The 15752-nt window shown below is 41.8% G+C and overlaps 1 protein-coding gene across 1 annotated transcript in view; it reads left to right on the plus strand.

The window, feature by feature from the left end:
* The window catches only part of epha7 (eph receptor A7), a 318329-nt gene that overhangs the window by 87948 nt on the left and 214629 nt on the right, over window positions 1–15752 (plus strand). The window contains exon 4 of the mRNA XM_037686066.1: window positions 13052–13207. Coding sequence (XP_037541994.1) covers window positions 13052–13207 — 156 coding nt within the window. The remainder of the gene's footprint in view (window positions 1–13051; window positions 13208–15752) is intronic.

Below are 15752 nucleotides of genomic sequence, written 5' to 3' on the forward strand. Positions count from 1 at the left end.
GGATGAAGATGTTCACATCCTGGACAGAGAGGAACGATGGTTTGAGAGAGGAGTAAAGGAGGCCATCTTTGTGAAAAGAAATCATCCATCATTAAACAGGGGTGGAGGCCTCCGGGTTCAACTGTCCCCCTCTTACAATGCTGTGATTGCTAGTATCACTCAGCCCTCTGTGAACAGTAAACAGCCATCAGGTGCTAATGATTCATCGCTAGGCTGATCCTTCTTCATCATGTGAGCAGCTGGTTTTGGTTGTCAGCAGCAAAACTGGTTGATCCACTCTGAGAAGGTGCTATTTAAGAGACTGAGCTGAATACAGCTCCTCAGACTGAAGAAGTCTTCCGGATGAAAGACGAAATGTTTCTACTTTTTGTTTGTTTGATTTGCTTTATTTTGTTTTTTTGAATGTCCAGAAGACCAGACTTAATTTTTTAGCCTAAGCTGCTTATAACTTAAAATATCCTGATGCATGCTCAATAATCCAGGTAGAAAAATCCAAAGTTCTGTCTCCTGTTTTTTGTCAATGCCACTGTCTCCAAACCACACAACATAGATGGACTCACCACTGTCTTGTAAACTTTTTCTTTGGCCATCCAAATATACACCGAGCACTACTGTTTGCTAACACATAGCATGATACAAACAGCTACAAGTCGTGGGATTAGCTTACTTACCGCCTTTGTTTCATGTCGTACGACCATAAACTTCTGTGCTAAATCCATCCATCCATCCATCCATCCATCATCTTTTACCCGCTTCTTCCATTTTGGGTTATGGGGGTCGCCGGCGCCCATGTCCAGTAATCACTGTGCGAGGGGTGGGGTACACCCTGGACGGGTTGCAAGTCCATCACAGGGACACATAGAGACAAACGAGACAAACAACCATTCACTCTCTCACTCACACCTAGGGACAATTTGGAGTTACCAATCAGCCTAACATTTTTTTTTTTTTTTTTTTTGATTTGCTTTGTTTTGTTTTTTTGAATGTCCAGAGGACCAGATTTAACTTTTTTAGACAATCAGCCTAACATGCATGTTTTTGGTCTGTGGGAGGAAACCAGATTACCCGGAAAGTCTGAACACTGAAAGTCCAGAAGATGCTGATTTGCTGGAATGAAAGTTAGCCTGTAATTTCATAGGTTTAATTTTTTTTTTACCTCTTCATAAACTTTCGTTGTTGCTACACAAAACGTGACAAATCACGTGACACAGGTCAGTTGTGACCGGGGGGGCTCTGCACGCACCATGTGCTGCATACAGACTATACAGACCGTTGCGCTCCGGCTGACAGTTTATTATTAAATGGGAGATAACCTTGTGGCCAGTTCGCAACTGCACAGCGTAGATTTTCTTGTAGAGAATGTGTGAGCAATGCACAATTGTGCAGGTGCGCAGCTTAAAGGGAACATTGGACGAGACCTGTGTCTCTGCACTGCCAGGAACCAGGGACAGAATCTGGCTGAGTCCTGGTGTTGGGACTCCAGTTTTGGTCAAAGGCCTCTTTGCCATTGATAAATAATAATAATAATAATAATGTCATCACAATGTCAGCACTGTATGTTTCCATACAATGGCGAAATTAGTCTCTGCATTTAACCCATCCACCACCAGGTGGTGAAGGCGACTCCACTCAGCTCTGATCTTATCCGTTCTTAGGTAAAGGTGATTTGCCACTGTGACTTATTTCCCTGCTCTGTTGGCTGGATCATCAATGAAAAAGTAGGCAGTATCGTAACTGGTCATTGTGTATGAGCCACTTCGCCCATTGTAGTCCTTAATTTTGTTTAATTGGACTTCAAATTTTTTTTTTTTTTTTCATTATTTTGGCCTTCCTTATAAGTTTTTGTGTAACCATGCTGAGCCATCATTTCAGATATATCTTTGTAAATGTGCTCATTTCTTTTGGCGCTGTCAAGTACACTGAATCCTTACATTGGCCAATAAAGTTAGTAAGGTCTGTACCTCATCGTTGGTCCACGGCTATTTTTGGAGCTTCCATACCAGAAACTAGCCAAATGAATGCAACACGATCAGAGAGGAAGTGGCGGTTCAGATGTAGTTTGCAGTTTTGCTGGGTGGGTCATCCAGTGAGGTAGCTTCACTGGTCAATCAATGGCTACTGTCTGTTTACGTCAAAATCAGCACCTCGGAGAAGTCCTCTTGGAACCTCAAACAAGATAGTCCCATATACCGTGCTGAGTGGGGGTGGGTACCGGCAGTGGTCAGGCCCTTAACTGATGCAGTGTGGTGCAGAACTTATAAGAGATGAGACCGTGGAAAAGCGCCATTAAATGTCTGTTTGTTACTCAGTGAATGGTTCTGGTGAGAGCTGCAGAAACACAGAGTTGACTGTCTCATACAGTTTTATATCAATTATATCAGTGTGTCTGTGGACATGTAGGCCATGAAAATTGTTCCTTATTGAGAGTTTTGGTGTTTGTAACAAATATTTTTACCATGATCTATATATTTATGAAAAATAGAGATAAGTATCCTAATTCATGCTCAATAAGGACACAGTGTGTGAGATTTATTTATACGTTCTTTCCTCATGTTTTTCTTCCCTTTTCTTATCTAAGTGATAAGGGCAGCACTTCACAATGAAGCTGCAGCCTCCGTGCACTTCCGTCTACCCTTGTTTGGACGGTTGCACTGAAATGTATTTTTGCTGTACTTAACTGTGCAATGACAACAAAGTTGATTTTGATTCTGATAATCCAGGTAGAAAAATCCAACAAAGTTAAGTCATGTCTGAAGTGTATTGGATGAAAGATGAAACGTTTCAACAAAAAGAAACCGTCCAGAGGACCTGACTGAACTTTGATGGAGAGATACGCATTGTTTCAGCTGTGTTTAAAACCTGTAGCAACATTTGTACAAAGATTCAAACTATTACTGAAGCTCTGAGCTCAGCTAGGATGACTCTCTTCTCAAAGACCTTGGACTTGTCCACATTCAGTCCGTTTGCTGGTCTCTGTGGGAGACAGACTCGGTCAAAGCTGGGCTCTCCCCCTCAGCATGCCCTCCAGCACACGAGCTCTCACAAACCCAAAGTCAAACAGAGACGCTGGCTTCCCAGAATGTTAAAGAGCCCTGCGTGCTGGTTTGAAGCAGCTGGAGAAAAGCCCTCAGTCTTATTATGTGCCAGTGTTTACACAGGGTCCAGATTCTGGGACGAGACATGACTCGCACCACTGTTTGGTAAATGTTATCTCTCACAACGCTAACAAAAAGCTAAATATGAGAAGTGAGCTCACAGTGTTTGTGCAGTCAGCAGTCTCCTCTTGGACCTGTTTTCAATCACCTGCTCACAAAGCTGAAGAAGGAAAACATCAAACTGTCTCAGCAGCAACAAAAGCGAATATCCAGATGACCTCACTGAACATTGTTTAAATTTTACCAGGATTATTTTGCATGGACTTTGGTATCAAACTTTCTCATTTCTCCTCTTTGAAAAGAAAAAGTCTGCTTTCACACCAAAGAGGCTGAATGGATGAACGTCAGGGTCCAGGTCCAGTTGTGTGTTTAGATGGATGGGGGTGGGGGGGGGGTGGGGGGGTCAATTTATAATTTGTACATATGACTATTAAGCCTTCCTGCAGATATTTTAGGAACTGTGCCCATTTCTGTTTTCTGTTTGACGCTTCAAGATGATGTTTTGCTGCAGAATAAATAAATCATGTGAGCTGAACCTTGGAGGAGAGGTCCAGTCAACATTACAGCCTGTCTCCCACTGGGCTGGGACGGCTGAAGACTAGTTGGCAAGACCTGTTGGAACTAGGGGTGGGGAGGGTGCTGCACCTCCCCAAAGATGGCAGAGGACATGCATATCCAAATACACAACAAAACAAGCTCAACATGGTTCATTTTAATATTTTGATGTTCATTTGTTTTAGAAATATGCTAAATAAATACCATTAATATTGAATACCCCACCATGCCCTCATGCTTTGATGTCCCTGAGCAAGACACCCAATCCCCAATTGCTCCAAGGGCGCTTACATAGCTGCCCACTGCTCCACCTGTGTATCTCAGGTGTGATGGGTTAAATGAAGAGAACTAATTTCATCATTGTATGGGAACACACGATGACAACACATAGAACTTTTATTTAGTGATTATTAGTTTTGTCACTGAAATTGGCCAAAACAATAAGCCCAGGATGTTCTGAGAAAGGATACCCCAGAACCTCTGGAATAAAAAAAAACAGGTCCACATCTGGAGGGTTTTGAAGCCCGTCCTCTGGCATCAAGCCACAGGAAAGTGCCAAATCTTTGTAAAGGCAAAGCAGAGCATTTCCACAGAACATTCTCCTGATTGGCAGTTGTGGTTCAGTGGTTAGCACGGTCGTCCTCCAATGCAAGAGTTGGGGTTCGATTCCACCAGCAGTCACATACTGAAATGTAACTGGGCGAGACACTGAACCCCTTGTTGCGTCCGATGTGGGTCCCATAGGTGTATGAATGTGATAGAGCTCTCATTAGTCTCTGTATAATGATTTGTTCAATTAGATTTGTAGAGATAGTATAGTATAGTAGAGTGCTGTATGAATGTGTGTGTAGTAGAGTGCCTTTTTAATGTGTGTAGTAGAGTGATGTATTAATGTGTGTGTAGTAAAGTGCTGTATGAATGTGTGTGTAGTAGAGTGCCTTTTTAATGTGTGTAGGAGAGTGCTTTATGAATGTGTGTAGTAGAGTGCTCCAGCTTGAGTTGAAGTGGAAGACAACAAGTTGTCAGGGCAACATTACCTCATGATTGGAATTTTCTAAATATTGTCTATTGAAAAAAAGCCAAATATTTTAATGTCTCTATGTAGATTAGGCGTCTTGCATGGCTTCTGTGCATTTCACTGGTTGTAAAGTGTTTGTGTTGGTGTAATGGACCACCTCAGTCACAGCTGGTGTCGTACAACTGGATCAGAAACAAATCATCTTTTATCAACGGTAACTCTCTGAAGAAGAGAAGCAGAGATAATAGAAGAACAAAGCGTCCTTGTTAGAGGAGCAGCAGGTCATTGGTCAGCTGCTTCATTCACTTCAAAGTAATAAAGTCAAATTTCAGTGACTTTTCATCCAGTCTGATGTGAACCCCACAGCTCAAAACAATAAAACCTGTGTTTGCTCAATGTTTGCTTCAATAATTTCATACAGACTTGATGCAAAACACAAACCAACACAGAAACAGCTCCCGATGTGAAACCAAACAGGAGCTGTGCTCCGGGATGAGACTTGTTTCCTGCCGGTGCTGTTGATTAAAACGTGCACCTACTCTGACCCCTGACGAGTTCATCGTCACGACACTGGACCCGTCCACGTCTGCATCCAGCCGTCACAACTAGAGTCCGACCGATATGAAAATTTTGCCTATCTCCGATACCGATATTGGAAGGGGCAGGCGACTGTCGATGACCGATATAATGGTTGAAAAATGTTGCTCTTTGTCCTCCCCCAAGAATCTGAGTAAACAGCGAGCGGACTGTTTATTTAGCACAGCTGTTAGTAACCAGGAAGCTAAGCTAATCAGATCCACCTTTAATTAGTCCCACTGCACTGCCTTTTGTTCAAAAACAGTAATAAGTTCATCACCTGAGTAAGACACGTAAATGAGGTGATAAGTTCATAGATAATTAAAGTAAATTCAAGCTAAAAATGGTTTAAATGTTTTTGGTTTGAATTTCACTCAGAGTGAGACATCTGATCTTTGTCATATTGTACGTGAGGTAGTGAGTGCTCTCACCACAGAACAATCTTTGACCCATTTTTTCCAGAAAATAATGTAGAAAACGGCTCATATACACACTAAATGTGCCTTGGGAGACTTTCATCTTTTTACACATTCATAAATAAAAGATCTTCAGTAAAATCAAGAAAGCAAGCCTTGTCCGAGGACTTGTTTTATTTTGTTCTCTGGCTGTCTAGCTTCACATAGTCACGTGTTTTGAGGACAGCATACCTACACTAACGTTAGCTTGCTAACTTGAGAGGCACGTAGAAATGCGGGTTGGTGGATTGAAGAGAATTTATTATTGTGGATTTTCTTATTTATTTTACAGATCAGTTAAAAATTACCAGGCTCTGTTGAGCAAAATACGCAACACAATATTGCTCCCTGCTTCATCTGTGCTGAATGTGAAAGTGAAACTTAAAGTGAACGGCCATGACTTGAAAGTAGTCTTCATGCACCCTCTGCTGGTTACATTGTACAATTACAGCTGGTTCCAGCATTTTAGGGGTGAAAATTAGAAGTATTTATATCGGCTGATAATGGGACCATTATCACGATACCTATAGGTCCCCAAGCATCTATATATAAGACTAAATTATCAACCCTGTTCATATATTCGTCGGGCTCTAGTCACATCACAAATACACTTACTGGTACACCCCCAACATGTATTTGCTTTTTAACGTAGTACTAAGCTTCAGCTAGTACTTCACACAAGCTCCCATCACCCCCTGAAATGTGTTTCCTCACCTGTTTGAGTTTAACATTGAGAGAAAACAGGTGAACTTTCAGCTGCTTTCTCACTTAATTTGTCAAAATCAAACCTTATTCTTTGTCCAGCCTCCCCCACATGTAGGATTTAATCTACTGCAGTGCACCTGGAATTAAGACAGGCCTGGGCCGTTACTTTCACAGTTGTTATTCATCATCATTGTGTCTTTTGTACCTGGACCTGGTTTCTGTTGGAGCAGAGCTCTGTGCTTGAGGCAAATTATGGAAACTGAATTGAAAAGTATTGGAGGTGCCTGCAGCTATTTAAAGAGACTTCTGGGAGAACCTCTGCAACTCGTGAGGAAGTAACGTTTTGAGACTTTTTGGAGACTTGTCCAACCAGGGCCGGAGTGGGACTCACTTTCAGTCCTGGAGTTTCAGCCTCAGAGTGGTACACTTTAGATCACAACCTATTATTATTAAAATCATGTAATTATAAGCTTACATTAGGGGGCAATTCTAGAATCTGCCCTTTAGGAGCACTTTTAGCCCCCAGTGCTGACAATGGCTCTTGGCTTGAACAATGTGATGAATATTGGCGTCAGAAGCTTTTTTTAATGTAATTTGAGGGAGGTGAGCACACTGGTGGGGGGTCTGGGGGTCCTCCCCCAGAAAATTTTGAATAAAGTAGATGCAATTTCCACATATATCTACATATAAAACACACAAAACAAAGTACAACTAGCTATAAGCACCTCTCTCAACCATCTGGAGAAGGTAAACACCTATGTGAGAATGCTCTTCATTGCCTACAGCTCAGCATTCAACACCATAATCCCCTGCAAGCTGGTTTCCAAGCTCACCACACCAGGCCTGGAGAAGTCCATCTGCTGCTGGATACTGGACTTCCTCACCAACAGACCACAGGCAGTGAGAATCAGCAGTCACCTCTCCTCCACACTAGTCCTCAGCATTGGTACACCTCAAGGCTGTGTCCTCAGCCCACTCTTGTACTCTTTATTTACATAAGTGTACCCCTAAACATAGCTCTAACATCATCCTCAAGTATGCTGATGACACCACCATGTTGGGCCTCATCACCAACAACAATGAGAATGCCTACAGAGATGAGGTGAAATCACTGACTGGCTGGTGTCAGGAAAATTCCTTAGAGAACTTTACTAATTGACTTTTTTATGTATGTGAATGTTTCTTTAAAGTGTCCTGAGACAACTTTGTTGTGAATTGGTGCTATATAAATAAACTGAATTGAGTTAAAAATAATCTCTCTCTTAATGTCAGCAAAACAAAGGGGATGATAGTGGACTTCAGGAAACAGAGTGGAGGTCAGCACTCACCATCTACATATACAGCACTGAGGTGGAGCAGGTCAGCAGCTTCAAGTCCCTCAGCACTCACATTACTGAGGATCTGTCCTGGACTTTACACAAACACTGTGGTCAAGAAAGCCTGATTTAAATGGTAAATGGACTGTACTTATATAGCGCCTTTCTATCTAATCAAGATACTCAAAGCACTTTACACTACAATCTGTGTCCTCATTTACCCATTCATACAGCACTCTACTAGATCTCTACAAAGCTAAATGAACAAATCATTATAAAGAGACTAATCAGAGCTTTAGATCACATTCATACACCGATGGGACACACATCAGAGGCAGTGAGGGGTTCAGTGTCTTGCCCATGGACAGTTTGGCATGTAACTGCTGGTGGGTTCGAACCCCCAACTCTTGCATCAGTACAGTTCATTTCCCATTTATGTGCAGTATACATCATGTGAATTTAAGCTTTTATTACTACATTGAAATACTTATTCAAACAAATTCATCCTACTTGCACCATTACCTTGCTACTTCAGTGGGACCAAGAGACACAAAGAGCTACTTGTTCGAGCCAAACAAATGTGCACGGCTCACCTTTAATTATAGTATTAATAATAATACATTTACACACATGTGAATACATGACACCTGATCACATCTGATCTGATCTGTATTATTAAAGACTCCACACAATGATTATCAGTAAGGATTTAGCATGGTGAATGTGATCAATTATTATTGATAATTAGTGATTAGAACTCTCAATAGAGAACGAGTCACCAGTTTGAATCCTTTTTGGTTCTTCTGTGTGACTGTAAATTGTTTCTAGCTGTGACTGGGCGTGTGAATGGTTTTTAGTCTCTTTGTCTCTGTGATGGACTGGAGACCTGTCCTGGGTGTCTCTGTGATGGACTGGAGACCTGTCCTGGGTGTCTCTGTGATGGACTGGAGACCTGTCCTGTGTGTCTCTGTGATGGACTGGAGACCTGTCCTGGGTGTCTCTGTGATGGACTGGAGACCTGTCCTGGGTGTCTCTGTGATGGACTGGAGACCTGTCCTGTGTGTCTCTGTGATGGACTGGAGACCTGTCCTGGGTGTCTCTGTGATGGACTGGAGACCTGTCCTGGGTGTCTCTGTGATGGACTGGAGACCTGTCCTGTGTGTCTCTGTGATGGACTGGAGACCTGTCCTGGGTGTCTCTGTGATGGACTGGAGACCTGTCCTGGGTGTCTCTGTGATGGACTGGAGACCTGTCCTGGGTGTCCCCTGCCTTCACCAAAAAGCAGCTGTGATTGGCTCCAGTCCTAAACAAACGGGACAAAACAGATGATTTGCTGCAGCAGGAAACTGATATTTAAACATAAATTAATAATTTCTTTTATGTTCATCTTAATGAATAACATTTGAAATTCAGTGTATTTTATAAACATTTTATGAACTGTTTTGTAGAAATGAACATGTTTGTAACATTCATTCAAAATCTGCCTTTTACTATTAACAACTTCTGTAACATTTTTAAGAACCTATTAAGAATAAAATCTTCCAGTCAAGCCCTGTTCGTACGAACTGTTTTGTTTATAACACTTCAGAAGAACTCTAACTTGTAGATACAAATTATCAGTAATGTAAAAAAACAATCTGACGTTTTTAAATGAATCATGTGACATTAGTATTGATCCTCAGACCTGCAGCATTTTTAATAATAATAATACTTTATTTATAAAGCCCTTTAAAATAACCACAGCTGCAAAAAAGTGCTGTACATGTAAAATCATTTTAACTAATCATTCTCTCTTTACTCTTTAAAAAAAAATATTTTTCACATATTTCATCATTGCTTCTTTCAAGAGCTCCACACCTGAAAATGCATTATGAAAAACATCTTCCAGCTCAAAGCTGCGTCTAACTCTGACGTTCTTCTGCCTGTTGTGAGCAACCAGGGGGCTAGTTAGCATTGAAGCTAACATGTTAGCTGGTGAAGTGTCACTCTGTCACCACAGCCACTAATGAGACACAGACACACTTGTCTTCTCAACTGTACAAAGACCTCTTCCTTCCAGTCACTGTGAACTCATGTTTTCTTACGTTTTTCTGTCATAAAACCTTGTGGAGGTAAAACTAGCTTGTAGCTGCACCGCTGCAGAGATGGGAGTGGTCTAAGCAAGATCTGAACTTTGACCCCAGATAAGATTGCTAAACTGTATACGTACAACTCTTTCTTTTTAAAATGTGTATTAATCATTTTCATTTCAAATATACATCCTTGCAAATGTTATTTCTTAAATTTAAAAATATAATTAATGCTGATTTTTAGGTGGTGCTCCTTGATGATGAGTACTATTTTTAGAACATGCCCCGTGGGCAACTCATGTGGTCCTTGCAGGCTACCAGGTGTGCGCGGGCACCGCGTTGGTGACCCCTGTTCTAGAAGCTGCTGGCTGTGGGCAGGAAGGAGCTCTTGTAGCAGTTACCGATAGTGATCCGTCCACTTAGACCCGGCAGGTCTCTCGATCTTCCTGGGCAGCGGGATCGCCGGGATGTTGGGCAGAACTCCTCCCTGAGTCATGGTCACTCCTCTCAGCAGCTTGTTGAGCTCCGCGTCGCTGAGGACAGCCAGCTGCAGGTGTCGGGGGATGATCCCTGTCCTCACGCTGTCACGAGCCACTTTTCTTGCCAGCTCCAAGATCTCGGCGGTTTTGTACTTGCGCACCGCCACCAAGTAGACGGGAATGCATCCAAGACACCTCCTTTTTAACTCATCTGGGATTTGGGGCTGCAGCCGAGGCATTATGTGAGCTTTTGAGATGTTAATCAGCTGCTCCTATTTTAAAAGCCACCTTGTTGTCATGGTTACGCATCATAATAAATGTCCAAAAGCAAGCTTTCAGCAGAAATCCTTCCAGCTGCACAGCATCCGACACAAGAGTAAATAATCATCACAAATAAATAAATAAAGCAATTTACATGCAGAAAAAGAGGAATGAAAGTTTTCAAAAGTAATATTTCAGAATAAATGTACCAGAGCTGCTCCAACATGAGCCACCTGGAGCGGAGCAGTTCTACAATCTGACTTTATAGTTCTGCTGACCTAAAACCTCCTCAAAATAAAATAATAATAATCTGGTCATTGTCCTCACAAGTTGTAGTTTCTCTTTAGCCTCAGCAGGAGCTGTAGGAGTTTCTGATGAGTCAGCATTCTTTCTGACGCCAGGTTGGATCAGAACAGGAACCTGGTGGTTTGTTCTGTCTTGTCATCCTTACGATGGGAACTCAGGTGTTCTGCCGGGACTTTCTCAGACTGAGTTTGCACAGAACCTGAGTCACCTGAAGACATTCAGCACCTTGTTGTGTTGCTGCCATCATGAGTGAATCGGATCCTGTTAGAACTTGGTCAAGATAAGATGGAGCAGACACCGTGTCAGAACTTTTGAATTTTGATGTCATCTCTGAAGTCTTAAAGAAACAGTTTGCCTAATGAGAAAATGGGTGATTTTACAGTTTGACAACGAGATGTGCTGCTGACTCAGCACAGACAACATTTTTTTGGTTGTTTTTAAAACATGTTTATTACAAATTTGTTGTTTCTAAAGCATTTAATGTTGCTAATATAAACCATTCAGCTGATTAAGCTGGTGAGCTCGGGCTGTTGGACATCAGGAAGAGCTTGTTGCTACAAATTAAGCTCTTCATGAAGATTTGCAGACACGAACAAATTAGTTTGGACTCTTGTTAAAGAAAAAAATAACAGAATAAATAAATAGCAGCGTTTCCCCTAGAACAGCTCCCTTGGCGGGGCGCTCATATTTTTTTGACAGGGGTGGGGGGTACAGGATGGAGTCTCTTCTGTGTTGCACACTAGCCTAGTGCTACGTTGCTGCTGATATTTGTCGATGGGGTGGTGGAGCAGAACGCTTTGTCAGTATCATCTTTGCTAGCGGGTTTGTATTGCACACCGCGCTACATCAATACCGACAGTTGTTGACGGGGGTGGGGTGAGGGGGCGGAGTCACGTCTGTGTTGCACACTAGCTTAGCGCTACGTTGCTGCTGGTGTTGGTCGATAGGGTGGGGTGGGTGGAGGTAGTGGAGCTCTTTGTCTGTAGCAATTTTGCCAACGCGTTTATATTGTGCACCACGCTACATCAGTACCGACAGCTGTCGACGCGTGGGAGTTCGGTAGGCAGGGCGCTCAGTTCTGTTGACAGGGCGGGGCACCCTGCCTATATAATGGTAGAGGAAACACTGAAATTGGTAATAAAGATATTGATAATCAATAAAAATTATAATTGCCTTTTGTTTCGTTCAACAAAATTATTTTTAAAATGAACGAATGAAAGTGACCTTGACTAAAAGGATGGTAACGTTTGACCACAGGGACAAGGTGTGTCCTGTAATCAACATCACCATCATCTTAAATATTTTAATCAGTCAGTCTCCCTGTTGACAGGTGGCAGGTAGTCACAGGGCTGTTGGGTATCATGGTGTGTACCACACTGAACATGGAGCACAGGAAGCTAAGGACAGAGTGTCTCAGGAGCTTAAAAAGAACATTACTGACTAACATGTTAAAGGTAGAGGCTGCCAGATCATCTCCATTAGCTTGATGTTCCTCAGACTACAGCTGCACAGATGATTCAGAAGGTCCATAGGACTGGATACAACCTGGATGTGTCCACAAGAGGACAGCTGAAGATAAAATGGATTAATAGACACCATTGTAACCAAAGACAGAACAACTTCCAAAGATATGAAGCGGCGCGCTCCAAGGTCAAAGGCCATCACTCAGAACACATTATGGGTTACTGCTCGAATCAACGTGGACCTAATGGAATATAACCGTGGAGGACATTAAAATAAGAAGAAGCAAAACTGAATTTTGTCAAAACGTGTATTGACAAGCCACAAAGCTTCAGTGAGAATGTCCTTTGGACAAATGAGACAAAACTTGAAATCTTTGGTAACAAGTTACATCAGCTCTGTGTTCAAAGAGCCGAGCATTGAAACAAAAAAAGAACACGTCAATCAAACATTGGGGAGGCTCGGTTCTCTTCTGGTCCTGCTTTGCAGCTTCTGACACAGGGGACTTGAATGTGTGCGAGGTAGAATGAAATCTCATTTTGAAGTCATTTCAGTGACGTTTATAGGTTCTTTCTTTCTTTAACAACAGGTTTGAAACTGATTTGACTGAGCCTTACATTGAGTCCAAGTTTGTAATGAAACATGTTTTTTTTCCTGTTCACATTTGATGGAGTGATGCTGTTTCCTGTCCACAGCATGTGGTCGTGGCTTCTACAAGTCTTCCTCCCAAGACCTCCAGTGCTCCCGCTGTCCTGCACACAGCTTCAATGACCGAGAGGGCTCGTGGCGCTGCGACTGTGAGGACGGCTACTACCAAGCACTCTCTGACCCACCATCTGTGGCCTGCACAAGTAAGTCTGCCGAGCTGTCGCTGGATTCAAAACAGCTGCTACATATGTGAGGGACAAAACGTGTCCCTCCAGAGTTGTGGTCTAGACCAGTTATGTAAGTCGGTCTGCAGCAGACACCTCAAAGTCTCCCAACATGTCACTTGAAGCATTTTTAGGCTTCTGTTGTATTTTTATCCATCCATCCCATCCATTCATCCATCCAGTTATCCATCCATCCAGTCATCCATCCATCCGTTTGGGGACCTATCAGAATCTGTGATAATTGTCCCATTATGCACCGATATAAGAACTAATTTTCACCCCTAAAATGCTGGAACCAGCTATGATTATACAATGTAACCAGTAGAGGGCACATACAGGCTACTTTCAAGTCATGACTGTTCACTTAAGTTTCACTTTCAGCACAGACGAAGCAGGGAGCAATAATGTGTGATGCATTTTCAAGGTCAAGGTCAAGGTGTCTTTATTGTCATTCACACCACATGTGGTACAGAAAAGAACAGTAAAGAAAAACAGTAATAAGATCTAATATATGAACTAAGAAATACACTAAACTAAGAATACACTAAGCAGTAACAGTACAAAACAATATGCCAAAGAGCAGCAGCATGAACATGAGTCTGTGTGAGCAGATGAGGACGAAAGAACACACCAACTTGAAATAAATCAGCAGCATGAGATCAGCATCATGGATAGTCAGCAGCACATAACAAGAATCAAGCAGCATTACAGTGATTTTTTCCCACAGTTATTTTCACAGTGATAATCCTGACTAGGGATTCTTGAGTCTAGCAGCCTCATGGTAGAAGCTGCTCCTCAGTCTAGTGGTTCTGCACTTAAAAGCTCCTTAATTTTGCTGAATATGATAAGTTTATTGTAACTGATCTGGGAAACAAATCAACAATAATAAATTCTCTTCAATTCTCCAACCCACTTGTCATTAGCTACGAGTCTCTCCAGTTAGCAAGCTAACATTTAAATAATCTAGCATAGGCTATTGCCTTTAAAACTTTATCCAGAACAATAACTCTAACATAGAGGTAAATATATATCAGTGTTAGTAACGTTATCTTTGTCGTCCTCAATGAAATACATTGATTGTCTGAAATCTTTACTTCTCTACAAAGAAAAATAAACTCTGCTGCGGTCAATACTAATTAGACCTTCACCATATGTGACTGACTGTCTATACAATGATCATTTCTTTGTTTTTCTTTATATTTATGTAACACACTTGATAAGTTTATGGTGAATAGTGGAGGATAGAAAATGTGAACGCATGTTAGGAAGACTGTTTTCATGATCAGTGCTCCACTTGTAAACTACTGTGCGACTACGTATAGTGTGGATCTGATTAGCTTAGCTTCATAGTTGCTAACAGTCGTGCTAAATAAACAAGTTCCACTCACGGTTTTCTTGGATTGTTGGTGGTGGACAAAGCTCAAACATTTTCAGCTATTATATGTGTTATCTGTGGCCCCCCCCCCCCATCCCCACCCCCAACATCATTATCAGAGCTAGCCAAATTGTCCATATCGATCGGGCTCTACAAATAAATATTAAAATTATTTTATTATTTATTTTAAATTGTGACCCTTATAATTATGATTTCTCACAAATTATAATAAACTTACAAATGTGTGCATACTCTACAGTTTGGCTTCTTATATTCCTGTCAAAGGCAGATGTTTTATGGTATAGGCTCTGTCCGTCCATAAACTTTCTCTTGTCCCGCACATAAATTCTGATTAGCTCAGGATAATTTAATGAAACTTATGCACATATGCATCACCACTAGACAGAGTGTTGACTACAGTGCATGGCTCATTATCACAGCTTCAAGGTCAAGGTCAAAAATAAAGGTCAAAATTGAAACAAGGCTTTTGCTTGTCAGATTGCTGAAAAACAGTTTGTCTAATGTTCATTCATCCTTTATTCAGACAGGTAAATCTCATTGTAACATAGTTTGCTGTAGCATTTGTAAAGATTGCAGTAGAAATGGGTGTTTTGCTCAATCCTGGTCCATAGAACAGTTCTGTAATGTCATTGTTTATGCAGGAAGGAGAGGGTGGAAGTCATATGCTTTCACACGTATTTACGTGATGTGTTGTTTCCTTCCAGCCCCCCAGCAGTTCATTAGGCCTGTGGGTCAGTAGCAGGACCCTTTTAGCACTCTGCTTTATCTCTGTGGGCAAACAAGACTCCTAAATGAAACATTTGCACCATGTATCAGAGGGCACATGGATCAACCCCCAGGCTGGCTACACCCCCCCACCCCCCGTTGATAATTTTCTGATTTACAGCAGCTGAAACAGCTGTGCGTTTTTAGCACACAGCTTTTTTTACTCCTCTTCACACAAAGTAAGCCAAGTCAGAATTCTTAATGTGTGACACACAGAAAAATATATGAGTCAAGAAGTGTTGCACCGGCTTGTCCGTGCACTAAATCACAGAACCAGCATAGAGGATTTAACAGATTGGAGCTTGAAGCTGAAGGGGTGGGGTATATATATATATATATATATATATATATATATATATATAT

Source organism: Nematolebias whitei, chromosome 12 (assembly GCF_014905685.2).
Source record: "Nematolebias whitei isolate Nwh7 chromosome 12, NemWhi1, whole genome shotgun sequence".
In the NCBI taxonomy this organism is placed as follows: domain Eukaryota; kingdom Metazoa; phylum Chordata; class Actinopteri; order Cyprinodontiformes; family Rivulidae; genus Nematolebias; species Nematolebias whitei.